Source organism: Phoxinus phoxinus, assembly GCF_949152265.1.
Source record: "Phoxinus phoxinus genome assembly, chromosome: 18".
Lineage (NCBI taxonomy): Eukaryota > Metazoa > Chordata > Actinopteri > Cypriniformes > Leuciscidae > Phoxinus > Phoxinus phoxinus.
In genome coordinates this window covers 19,741,661-19,754,742 of record NC_136893.1, presented here as the reverse complement: position 1 = coordinate 19,754,742, position 13,082 = coordinate 19,741,661, and the positions used below count along the sequence as shown (strand labels likewise).

Sequence of the window (13,082 nt, the reverse complement as noted above, 5' to 3'; positions counted from 1 at the left end):
CCAGCCAAGAGCAGAACCAGCAGGTTAAACACTGAACTACCAACAATTAGCCACTTGACCTCCTAGTTCAGGAAAGAAAAGCACATATACGTAGCCCACTCCCTCTGATCTTCCCATGTCATTTCAAAGGGACTATTATTATAAAAATGCTTGGTCAGGATAATGATGCTGATGATGGAAGCAAAATAATAACTGAAGTAGGATAGAGCAAAAGCTTTTAGAATGAAGTTTAATAGACACATGGAAAAGTCAGGTTAAGTCACAAGGAGAGCTAAGACATAACATTTAATTACGCTTGGAATTCACAAATCCCACCACTTCTACCTTACCTCACACCCTGCAGCAAGCATTCCCAAATCCAGTCATGGTCCTCAGAGGATAACATACAGGATATTCCTGTAATGCTCAAATTATCCCAGACTGATAGTAGTGCTTTTGCAGGAGGGGAGGACGGGATAGGCATGCAGAGCAGGTGTGAACAGATGACCACCCTTCAAACTCATCTAACCCCCCCCCCCCCCACACACACACACGACTCATTCATATCTTAGCTGCCCATCCAGCATTCCCAGGAAATGAAGTGTGATTATACGTGTCATCGGTGACATCCCTCTGTCTCGAAGTTGAGAACTGATGAACAGCGTGTCTTTCTCCATACATTACTAAAGTCTACAGGAATGAGGTTAGCTCACATGAGCCCAAGAGCTCTCTTGTCTGCGGGGGCTTATGGCAGCATAGATGCCTTTCTGAACATTCCCGCACTGGGTCGGTGAAGCACACCTGTTTGTGAATGGTGCCATTTTTTATGGGGTGTTTGCACCTCTGGACACTTTTATAGCATGTGGTTTAACAGTTTAAATGTAGTATTTAGGAGCAGACTGTTACATTTGACTAAGTGTGCTTATGGTCAATTCAGTCATACGTTTAGATGCTCATGGCTTAACGCAGGATTTCAAACTTAATAAATGACACAGTCCTCTTAAAATATAAAAGTGGCTACATAAGAGCCATTTATACTACAGCATGTAATTGAAATAGAAATGTGTTCTTGGTGAATAACATTTATTTCGTAAAAAAAATAATAATAATCCATTTGCCCCAAACTTTTGAAAGGTGGAGTATACTGTGTGCAGTAAATGTGATTATGAACACATGTTGTTTTCAACATGCTTTTTGGTCAAAAATATAATATTGGAATATTGTGTGGGAAAAAATTATTCGTATCAAGTTAACGATTTATGCCCAATATTAGAATATAAGAGAAACATTTTCAGTTCAGTTCAGATATATTTTTATGGCACAAGTTTTTTTCTTGTTGACCCCCTAAGGGACCCAGTTTGAAAACCTTTGGCCTACAAGAATAGTTAATCCTAAAATAAAATTTCGAGGTTTAATGACATAAGGGTTCGTATAAAAATGACATAATTAAAATTTTTGGTTGAACTATACCTTTAAGCTCCTTAAGCTGCAGTTATAAAACATTCATGGCTAACACTGTCCTCTTGTCCTTTTTTCGAGCTGTCTGCAGAGTTCCTTATCAGCGTGGTGGTAAGCTATGCAGGCCTTTTCTTCTTCTGCGTCTGCTCATGTTCACACTTGCTCAGATGCTAACAGTAGCTAGATTTCAGCTATGAATAAGAGTGTTCAACAGAAAAGTGTGTAAGGAGGATACACATTTATGCACTGAATCTTCGATTACATGGCTTGGACACATATGTATCTTACTTTATTCTTTCTCTATTGCCTCTATCTGCTCTGCATTACTTGTCCTTTCAGTCTCTTATCCTAACTTAGTATTTTGTCTTCTTCTCTTGCTGGCATCATTGCCTTGAGGAGCCACAAATGTGTTTTAATTCAAATACCTTATCTGTACCCACGTGCTTCTTGACATCAAGTCTTGACTTGTTTTGTTGGGGTCTTCCATAGACATATATATGCACTGTATGTTCTTTCTTAAAGATGTTTTTCCTGTGCATAATAAGTGGTGTTTGCTGAGTATCTTCATTGCTCTTACTTGAGGTTAGGAATTTGAAGAAAGTGATGAGATTTGCAATTTTTGGCCTGTGTTGGTCTAAGCAACAAAACAAAAAAAATCCCATAGATGCTTGTATCTAAAGATTGGAATATTATAGTAACTTGAGAGTGGGTTCTTTTGACTTGAGCCAGTTCAGTTAGCAACTCGCCCTAGCAACAACTCAGAATACCTTAGCAACAATAAATGCTCTTGTGGTTAATTTTTGTGTTTGGAAAGAGAGAAAGTATCCAGTGACTCATGTCCTGAGGTTACATGTACCAGTGTTATTGTGTTTTGAGAGGTGATAGACAGTATAAGAAGCTTCTTTACGGTCTGTGCTTTTTTTGTTAGCCTGGCTCTGCCCTCCTACGTACTTCCGCTCAATTTTCATTTTCCTTCAGAACTACGTCTGGGATTGTGGTGTATTCTTGGGTTTTCTCCAGTCAATTATTTACCGGTCCGATCAGCGAACAGAGGGAGTGGCTGAGAACGATGACGTTGAGGTTGTGCGCTAGTTTGAGTCGTCATACGTCACGATCAAACGTTAGCGATTGGTTATGGCAGATCCAAAGCGACTCTGGGCAGTTTCAATAGTTTTAAACTTCAACAGAGCACCCTTCTTCAAGGAAGTTAACGCTTGTCAATGGAGAGAGGCCAGACTCTCTGTACAAATGAAATGTATGAGAGTCTGGTAGAACCAGGCTAGTTTTTTGTGACTCAGTAGCTGTGAATTGATGGCAGTAAACACAGCTCTCACAGGCATGTCTGGAATGGACTGTAAGGGTGGGATCCGTTTGCCCTGATCAGATTCTGTCTCTAGGGGGCAACAGCTGTGTTTGATCTTTGAACTCTGGAGTGACCCATCATAGTTTCATTTTACTAAACCATGTACATACCAGTTAACGATGTAACAGGATTTATGACATGTGCCGGGACTCCAGGTGTGAAGGGACGCGTGCAGCTGTTACGGCATCCCCCGTTGCCGTGGTAATCCCTCCTCCTCCTGCTCTCCTCATAAGCATGCCATTATTCTCAAGCCTGTCCGGCGCTCCGAAGTCGGACCGACTGAGGTTGTGATACGTTCCTGCAGAGCAACACCGGTGTCTTTACACAGACAGCCGCTTGCATCGTGACAATAAATATGTAGGTGTAGGTAGAGAAAAGCGTATACTAGATAAGGGTGTGGGAGATGGAATGAACACACTTTATACGTACATACATTCACTTTGAAGCATGTTCAGACATGCACCGATCAACTCACCATCACCGATGCTGTTCACTTATTCCTGCAACAGGCTTCTATACAGTCAAAAAGAGTTTAAATAAATGTTAGCCTACTCAATATACCCCACATAACACATGACCTCTTATTCCAGAATGAAACAACTTAGACAGCTGAATCAGGTAACAGCCCTTTGGAAATATCAACCCAAGTTTAGTTTTTTGTTTAACAGCGTTACATTTCCATGTCCTTTTCCCGTGTTGAAGAAGGTGTTGCTGGTTTCTCAGGTGCTTAATGATTGGCCAAGGATTCGCAGTCCTCAAAACTGTGTGTTTCCACACTTATCACTGTGGCAACACAAAGAGGAATTTGTGCAATCATTAAACACAACTGGACTTTTATTGTACATTTCATACACACTTACCTCACGCTGCAGCAAACACAGCCCAACCCAACCAAATAAAGAGCTTTTTCCAGTAAGTAGTCAAGTCAAGTCACCTTTATTTATATAGCGCTTTTTACAATACAGATTGTATCAAAGCAGCTTCACAGTGATAACATGAAAATAATACAACAAGTTTGTTTCTAGAAGAAAATTGCGTCATCATCATCGTCCTCCTGAAGTAAGGCAGATCAATAATATTGTTGAATATTAAATGTCAACAACTAAGCAAACCAAAAGCCAAGGCAACAGTGGGAGAAACCAGGCTCAGTCGTGGTAGCCACCTAGAAACTACTCACAACACCCTAGCAACCCCAAACCATCCAGAAGACACTAGCACCAAGTAGCAAGCACTTACAACCACTCAGAGCACCAAAAGTTTTTTTTTTTTTTTTGCTGTGTGGCAACCACTATTTTTTCATCAGAAAGAATAAAAATGTACATCTAAATCTTTATTGTTCCTACATTTTAATTATCTCTCCAGTTTTTGTTCCCTTTTAATAAAAAAATGATATCATTTGAAATTTGGTGACCTCAGAGACACAATTTTGATGGTTTGATGGACTCTAAAGGCATTACAGCCCATAAGACATTGGGATGGGTCCAATAATGGTTAGATATAATCTCATGCTCATATAAAACGTCCTGCCTCTTGACAGAACACACACACACACACACACACACACACACACAGTCTGAAGTTCAGGTTCATTCACACCCTTGTGACCAGCGGGCCGTCTGGCAGATGGAAGAAAGAGCATCTGATCCCCATTTCAAAGAGCCCACCTTTCCACCTCGCTAGTCTCGTCAGATATTTCCACAGATGTGTTTTTGTTCTGCGTATCTGTGAGAAAGCTTGCGTTGACAAAAGCCCCTGATGTGGCTGAAGTGCTTCTTTGTAGCAGTGGGGCTTTTGGGTTGCGTTGCATTGCATTGAGGGGTTGTGGAAGTTAGTATAGATGGTGGGGGATGGTTTTCTGCGTGTGTGTGTGCGTGTGTGTGTGCGTGTGTGTGTGTGTGTGTGTGTGTGTGTGTGTGTGTGTGAGTGCGTGTGTGTGTGTGTGTGTGTGTGTGTGTGTGTGTGTGTCTCTGTGTGTGTGTTGAAGGGGATACTGTGTTTTCAGAGCTGAGGGGCTTAGAGAGGAAGTATATGGATGTTTAAGCATTAAGCCTTTGGCTTTCCTAAGGAAGACACTTTTCCAGTAAGATTAAATGAAGAATGTCTGATATTTATAATAGGATGCTTCATTATGAATTATTCTTATTTTTTTATATTTATTAAACTTATACAGAACAGCCGTTCCCATGAGAATGCGCCATGGTGTTTTGGGAATGGTAGAGATAGCAAAAAGAACACAAATGAATGCCAGGTGGTTATCACATAAGATTAAATGGGCCAATTAGTTTTGGCTTTCATCAGAAAGGTTATCTCCCTGTAAACAAATTTGAAAGAAATATTTTTATCTTAATTCCATGATCCATGTTTTTCCATGATTCCATGTTCTTTAGACAAGAATGATAAAGTTCTTATACATCTATTATGTATCTGGTAAGGCATTCAGAAATTAAACCTCTTTTATAATTTTTAATACTTTTTTTCTAGTGTGACATGATTTTTAGTTTTAGTATTGATATATTATCTGTTTTTTGTTTTTTATAAACACCGGTAATCTGACAAATATAAGTCAGCATGGTAAAAACAAGCACAAAATAATTTTGTTGTTATGTGACATAACCATAAAACAGGAAAATGTTTCACAGACTGTGACTAAATGCTCAGATCAGGCCTAAGTAAAAAAAAACACAGTTTTTGTTATACAAGATTAAACTAGGCTATATTTAAAAAAAATGAGTTGAAATGACAAAATGAGTTTGACTTACAGCCAAATTGATAAAATGTAGTATTTGTATATACTTACAGTATTAATCTCCACATTTAAAAGTCATGATGTCATTACTTCCTCCTTTCTTTCTCTCTGGGGCAGAAATACTGTGTGTTGACTGAGTCATGCTAATGGAGTGAGTTCAGGGAAAACAGTCCAATTATGTCCATGTCTTTGATTAAGTCACTGTGGGAGAACATCTGTGAACCTCAAAGACTTTATCAATCTCTCAGTCATATAAAAGACAGAGACAGGGTGGATATTGATGTGATGACTTTATGTGAAAAGGAAGTGTAAGGTGGTGATGATGTCATCGCTCCAGTGGATGCATGTGTAACCAAGGTTAAACTAAAGTATTGTACAATGTTAGGGTCGGTTCATTGTCTCTAAGTGCATTGTACAACAATTTGTTTGTTTTTTGCCCATTGCTGATACTGATAGAGCAAGATGGCTGATATTCAGTAATGCAGATATAAATGATAGAATTTATGCAAATACGCCATTATTCATATTATGAACTTATATTGAATTCTTTTCATTCTTCACAGGTTTTCCACGTTGCATACGTGCTCATCAAGTTTGCCAACTCGCCCCGACCGGACCTGTGGGTTCTGGAGCGCTCCATTGACTTTGGGAAAACATATCGGCCATGGAAGTTCTTCGCCTGTGAGTAACCGAAATGAGCTTTTATCACTGTTCTTATGTGTTATGTTCACTTCTGGTTTTCAACATAGTATTGAAAACAGCTTCATGAACATTGTGTGGCCTTCAGTGATTGAAAGGAATGCATTATAGGAATGAAAGTGTGGGTTAAGTGAGAAAGGTCACGGTTTGGACAGTTCTTTCTGTTCTCTGGATCTAGGGTTTGCAAACACACATTTTGTGTTGTTTTGTTTGTCACGGAAGGCCATCAGTAGTGTAGGTGTACAATCCTGGCAACAATAACACCACTTGGCTGGCATTTGGAGATTTGACATTGTCAGCATAATGAAATGTAATTTTCAGTTGTTTTGCTAAACTCACAGTCCATCGGCCAACACTTGCCCCCATGACTCCGTACAAAACAAAGACGCTAGAGAAAGATGGAGAGAACATTTTGTGACAGATTGCTGTGTGTCGTATACTTTATAAGTAACTTATTTCATAGATACTCTAATATTCAGTCTAGAGTCAGCCTTGCATTGATATTAATTATTTATCTTGTTAGGGAAAAATGGCCACATAACTTAAGATGATTAAGTAATATCCAGATTTACATAAAATATTGGTGTAACAAAGAAAACATTAAGCAATGGACTTACCTGCTAATACTAGTTGGAAAACTAAATGTTAGTTTAACAATCAACAGCTATACATTGGGACAATTTTTATCAGTACTTCTAGTTAAGTTCAGGTTTACGAATGTTTCAAATAATGTTACGAATAATTGATTATATATAACAATTTATATAATGTTTATATTCATTTACTAATTTATATGAAATTGAGTTATATTTATACTGTTAATTTATATTAATTTAAATAATATTTATAGTATTATGTTGTTTATATTTATTAGTTCATATTAGTTTTAAATGTATTTATATAATGTTTTGATAGTAAAATAATTATTTTCTTTAGATAACATTTTGTTAAAATATTTTTTTAATCAGCTACTGTTAAAGTATGGTTATTATAATATTATTAAAGCACTTGTCTTTTCTCTCACGGTGACATTCCTTATTTGAATTTGTTAAAGATACTAATAATCTTAATAAAACTTAATCTTAATAATAAAACTTACAGATATCAAGAATCAAACAAAGTCAACTAATAATCAAAGTTCACAAATGTATTTACTATTACGGCAAGTTGCGATAGTCTGTAGGGCGATACTTGTTTGGATGGTAGTGGTTTGCTATTGGTCAATCTCATGTGAGTGACAGGTTGCCCCGCCCTCACGCCAGTAAACACATCATCAGAGAAGAAAAGAGATGAGCTGCAAGAGGGAGGGGAAGCTATTTTGATTAAAGATTTTGAGGGCACATTAATTTAAAAAAAATTATGAGCATGGATAAATCATTTATAATAAATACTGCAATTTTCTACTAACATACTAACATTTTCTCAACTGATTTGTACATTGTCTCTGTTTTTGCTCCAGCCTCTAAGAGAGACTGTATCGAGCGGTTTGGCAAGAGGACGATCGAGCGGATCAACCATGATGACGACATCATCTGCACAACAGAGTACTCGCGGATTGTCCCCTTGGAGAATGGAGAGGTACGCACACAGACAAACTCTGTCTCAACACTGACTCTTGCAGATGCACTTAGTACTTTTATAGACACTTTAGATATCATTGTGAAGTCGGACTTTTGCCATTGTTAACTCACTCTCGCACACGTTCAGATTGTGGTGTCTCTGGTGAACGGACGACCGGGCGCCATGAACTTCTCCTACTCTCCTGTTCTGAGGGAGTTCACCAAAGCCACCAACATCCGCCTGCGCTTCCTCCGCACCAACACACTGCTGGGTCACCTGATGGGCAAAGCCCTGAGAGACCCCACAGTCACACGAAGAGTAAGATAGACCCCTCTTCTTGTTTTGAATAGACAAAAATGACCAAAACCATAAATCATTCCAACTATATATTTTCTGCATTTATTCTTCAGTATTACTACAGTATTAAAGACATCAGTATTGGAGGAAGATGCGTGTGTAATGGCCACGCTGAGGCCTGTAATGCTCAAGACCCCAATGACCCGTACAAGTAAGTGACCTTTAAGAATATTTTCATTTGCTTTATTTATAGGATTTAAAAGTTACTAGTCAGATTCAAATCATCATATTAGAATGATTTCTGAAGGATCATGTGACACCGAAGACTGGAATAATGATGCTAAAAAATTCAACTTTGATCACAGGAATAAATAAACTTCAAAATGTAAGAAAACTGAAAATAGTTATTTTAAATTGTAATAGTATTTCATAATATTTTATCAAATAAAATGCATCCTAGGTGAGCATAAGAGACTTCTTTCCAAAACATTAAAATAATCTTACAGACTCCAAAAATGTGTATTTTGTCCGGTTTTTGCCAACTCTATTGAGAATGTGTTTTCTTGCCTTATCCATCAATTGTAATGATCTAATTTATAGGCAAATGTTGTTGCTACACTGTTGCAAATATGCAGATTTTTCACTGATTTGTCCATACGCCTTCACATGAGCTGGTAGCTCTGACATTAATACATCATATGAAAGCTGAATAAATACGTTTTCCATTGATGTATGGTTTGTTAGGATATGACCATATTTGGCCGAGATACAACTATTTGAATATCTGGAATCTGAGGGTGCAAAAAACATACGCCTTCACGTTAACTGGGGGCCAATTCTTTCTGTTAATGTGCATGTGTGCCATAGAAGGAGGCTTAAATCATACTTGTTCATAATCTGCTCTTTCCTGTGCCTAGAGGGGGTTAAAATTACCTTTAGTTTCCACCTGCACTGCAGACCACTAGCACAGGCACATACATGCTGCCCTGACGCTTTGCTCTGAGGAGTCTTCACTTGCCTAATTCTAAGCTTTCTGCACATATTTTCACCTCAGAATATTATTTATCCTCAAGCACATTATGTAATCCAGAGTTTTATAAAACAGCTGCACTCATATCACAAAACAACCAACGCTGGATCTGCTTTTTTGTTTAGGATATTCACTTCAGGGTTTTTAGCTAGAAAGCTCATAGTCGGAGCAGCTCGTCGCGTGTCTCAGGACAGTGAGTGATGGTGGCTGGGGAGGGACATTCTTGAGTTCTGAGGCCCTGCAGGCGCCTGGATTTACTAGCTTGTCAGAAGATTACTCTGTCCTTAGCCTCCCTGTTAATTGACCAATGCCTTGAAAGGATCAGTTCAGCATTGGCTCACTTAAGGGTTTCATTCACTCAGGTCATTGTAGAAGTTTGTGTTGAATGTATCCAGTGGCTTCATTTGTTTCGCTACTTTAATCATGTTCCAAGATGACGTCGGAAGTTAAAAAGTAATGAAAACATTTAAGCGAAATCTTCAAGAAGCTGTGGTGTATGTGGTCCTTTAGTGTAGAAGACCGTTGGACATAAAGCAGATCATGCTGTTTAAGCGACAACGGTTTGTGTAATATTTCAGGAATCTTGAGAGATTTTCCTGGCTCTTTGTATGTCGCAATCGAGACGTATCCGCCGGTCATAGTTTTTGTCCCTGCTGATAAATAGTCTGTTACTCTATTCACTCATTCCACAGATTCCTGCAGCGTTCAGTGCAAGCAAACAGGAATATGAACCACCTGGAAGGTGTCATATATATCAGTTTGAAAAAAAAAAAAGATCCTGTGTGGGGATTATCAAAACCCAGAGGGTTAATACAGATCATAGCAACAAGAAACATATGCTAACATTGCGTTTGGAGAGTAGGGAGGGTTTCCATAACCTTCATGGATCTCTGTTCTTTGTGATTTCCTCTTTTATATGATTTTTTTGTGTGTGTGTCACTGACATTGTAGAGGATATGGATGTAGGAGACCAGATGTTTTCCTCTGAGTCTGTCACACCTGTATATTTCAATATGAACCACAGATCTTTTGATCCAAAAAATGCAGCCTTTGTGAGCATAAGATTATCTTATCGAACCAAAACTTTTTAATATAATGATAGTGTATGTATATATATGCAGAAATAGTTGGAGTATTATGATATAATACTATTCTGAATGAATGAATGCTGACTGAATGAATACAGACAGTGTAGGGTTTTGATTGACAGAGCTAAATGAGGATAACCCAGAGAATGAGTCAGACACTGAAGGTCGCAGGTCAATCGCTAAAGCGTGCTCCATCTATAAGCGTCCCAGATCCACCTGTTTGCCCCACAGGTACCAGGTGTTAAACAGATGTCAGTGTGCAGTTGATTCATGGGGGAATTCGGGTAGATGGGTAACTTCTTCCATGCTGTAAGCTGAACCCGAAGCGTTAGAGGTTCAGCCATGTGTATTAAAGTCTTAGAGGAGATCTAGAGGGCAGCTGGGGGTTAATAGACTCTGGATGGGGTTGGTTGGTATGGTTGGCTGTTGCTCATTTGAAGTAAGGCTCTGGAACACTTGCTCTCACTGTGGGTGGATGCTAATGAAGGATTAAACAGCTGCTCAAGCTGAACCATCCAAACAGATTCAGGGAAAGTGTGCGTCCGTCCATATGTGTGCACTTGGTAGTACTCAGATGAGTGAAAGTGAAAAGTCTGCTTGGATGTGTTTGTGTGGCAGACTGCATGGAATTAGCCACAATCCCCATCAATAGTCATGCAGCATCCCAATTCACCTACTTATATACTATGCCCTAAAAAAATATGTACTGTTTTTGTGAAGAAAAAGTGTGCTATTTTTGAGTGTGTAACAGAAGAGTAGGCTACTTCATCATGATTGTATCTTTAACAGATTGCTCTGTTGCACTTGCTTTCATGCTTCCTGTCACCATTTAAACTGCCCTGTCAATCATCTTGTCACAATTTAAATCCTCCACATTCAATTCAATTGAATTTCCTTTCCGTATCTGTTCCTACCGTATGACGTATTCATATACGTTGATCTGCCAGTCGTGGGTCTTTCATGCGGAGGACTCTTATGTGTTTGCATAATGATGCATTTAAAAGTTAATAAAATGTATTTTTATAAAAGTTTTTGTCAGGTTTAATACTGATTATTAATCACGAGTCAAACCCCTCTATAGTTAACCATTGGTCTTGCACATCTGCCATGTTTGTAGTTTTTATCACATTTTATTCATTATTGTAGTTCTAATGGAATCCTTGTTCACTTCGCAATGGGTTTTGGGCAATATTAGCCGTTAGAGTGCGCAAGGATCTGCACTTCGTATTCTAACCGGAAAAGGAGACCAATCTTTCTTTGGAATACTCATTTCAACATGCTTCGATTTGGGACACACTAATTCGAATTTCGAATACTATTTATGCAAATTGGGATGCAGCACTTCCTGTTTATTATTGCTAAAAACGAACATTGTAGAAACTATATTGCAGGAGTGAACTAAGATTCACCTGATTGACCATGTTTGTTATGACCATGACCAAGTTTTTTATAAATGTGTGAATTTTGATGGCTGTTACAGTCCATTTAAGGTGTGTTCACACTAAGATGAATGTTTTGTGTGAAAATTCGGTGTGATAAAACTTTTAATTTGATTTAACGAATGAGTCTGTTGACCGACACTAATATTCGCGTACCGTCAATGTGACATTTTTTTTTACTGAGGTGTTCTAATCTGTTTTCCATCACACGGCAAAGAAAACTGGCCAACCAATAAGATTTGTGCTTTTGGTCACATGCCCAGAGCCGCTGTTCTCTCGTAATCCACGACTTGTTGGTGCTCACAGACTATTTTGAGGAAGAATCCAGAGCCGGCTCTCTGTACTCTTGCATTTGGTGTTGTTTGATAAACGCCATAGCGAATAAAAAAAGTCTGTATGGCTTTTGAAATCATGTAAATACTGTTTTACTTCCTTTTTGCAGTGCTTCCATATGAATGTATACGATTGTTTTTAAATATGGCGTATGTGAAGTGTGTAGGAGTTCCTTACTGTCCGCTGTGTAGCTTTATAATGATACTGTGTAAATGCAGCCACCCGTGAGCAAACCTCAGTTAATTCGATCAGCTTTTCAGATGTCGTAGGAAAATGAAGCAAGCGTGAAGAACTTAACCCTTTCAGACTCTCAGGTTTTAAAGGCTCTCTCGCTTTCCCTCTATCTCCCTAATTCACGCTTTTCACGAAAGCAGCAAGGTCAGTGAGAAGTTTAGACACTTGAATTAAAACACCGTAAGCTCTTGTGTGCCTCATTTGATGCCCATAGGCATGAAGTGCTTTAGTATTTGCATATACTGGCCCCTCGAGATTGAGACAGAAAGAGGACAAGAGTGATTCTCATGAGACTAACCTTCAAACATGGCAGTGAGAATTTACTTAAATCATTATACAGTACGTTCTATAAATAAATATATAGTCTGTAAATTGATTCACTATGTATTACTCATAATACGTTTTTATTGCAAAGTACCTAAAGGACAAGTAAAGTGCCTAATGTAATCAGTTTTTCTTGAAAAAGCATGTGGATGATAGACCGATGGATGGTTTTAAGGGATAACCTGTGCTTTGTCTTTTATGTCTGTGTACCCCAGGCTTCTGTGTGACTGCCAGCACAACACTTGCGGCCCGTCATGTGATCGCTGTTGCCCCGGCTTCAACCAGTTTCCATGGAAACCAGCCACGACTTACAGTGCCAATGAATGCGAACGTGAGTTCTCCAGCCAGCCCACAAAACAAAGATTTAGTACCTGCCGGCGCCTCCTTGACACATTGTTCTCAAAACATAATTTATTTCTTTTGGGAGATCTTATTTCCTTTCTTAATGGCAGAACAGCATTTCCTTTATTCTTTCCAACAGCGCTCTTCTTTATGTATGAATGGACATGACATCTAAAAATACGAGAGTGAC

At 38.6% G+C, this 13,082-nt stretch overlaps 1 protein-coding gene across 1 annotated transcript in view; it reads left to right on the top strand.

The window, feature by feature from the left end:
• The window catches only part of lama5 (laminin, alpha 5), a 72,941-nt gene that overhangs the window by 20,648 nt on the left and 39,211 nt on the right, over positions 1-13,082 (top strand). Inside the window, exons 3-7 of the mRNA XM_079587449.1 lie at positions 6,110-6,227; positions 7,705-7,823; positions 7,953-8,123; positions 8,216-8,313; positions 12,766-12,881. Coding sequence (XP_079443575.1) covers positions 6,110-6,227; positions 7,705-7,823; positions 7,953-8,123; positions 8,216-8,313; positions 12,766-12,881 — 622 coding nt within the window. The remainder of the gene's footprint in view (positions 1-6,109; positions 6,228-7,704; positions 7,824-7,952; positions 8,124-8,215; positions 8,314-12,765; positions 12,882-13,082) is intronic.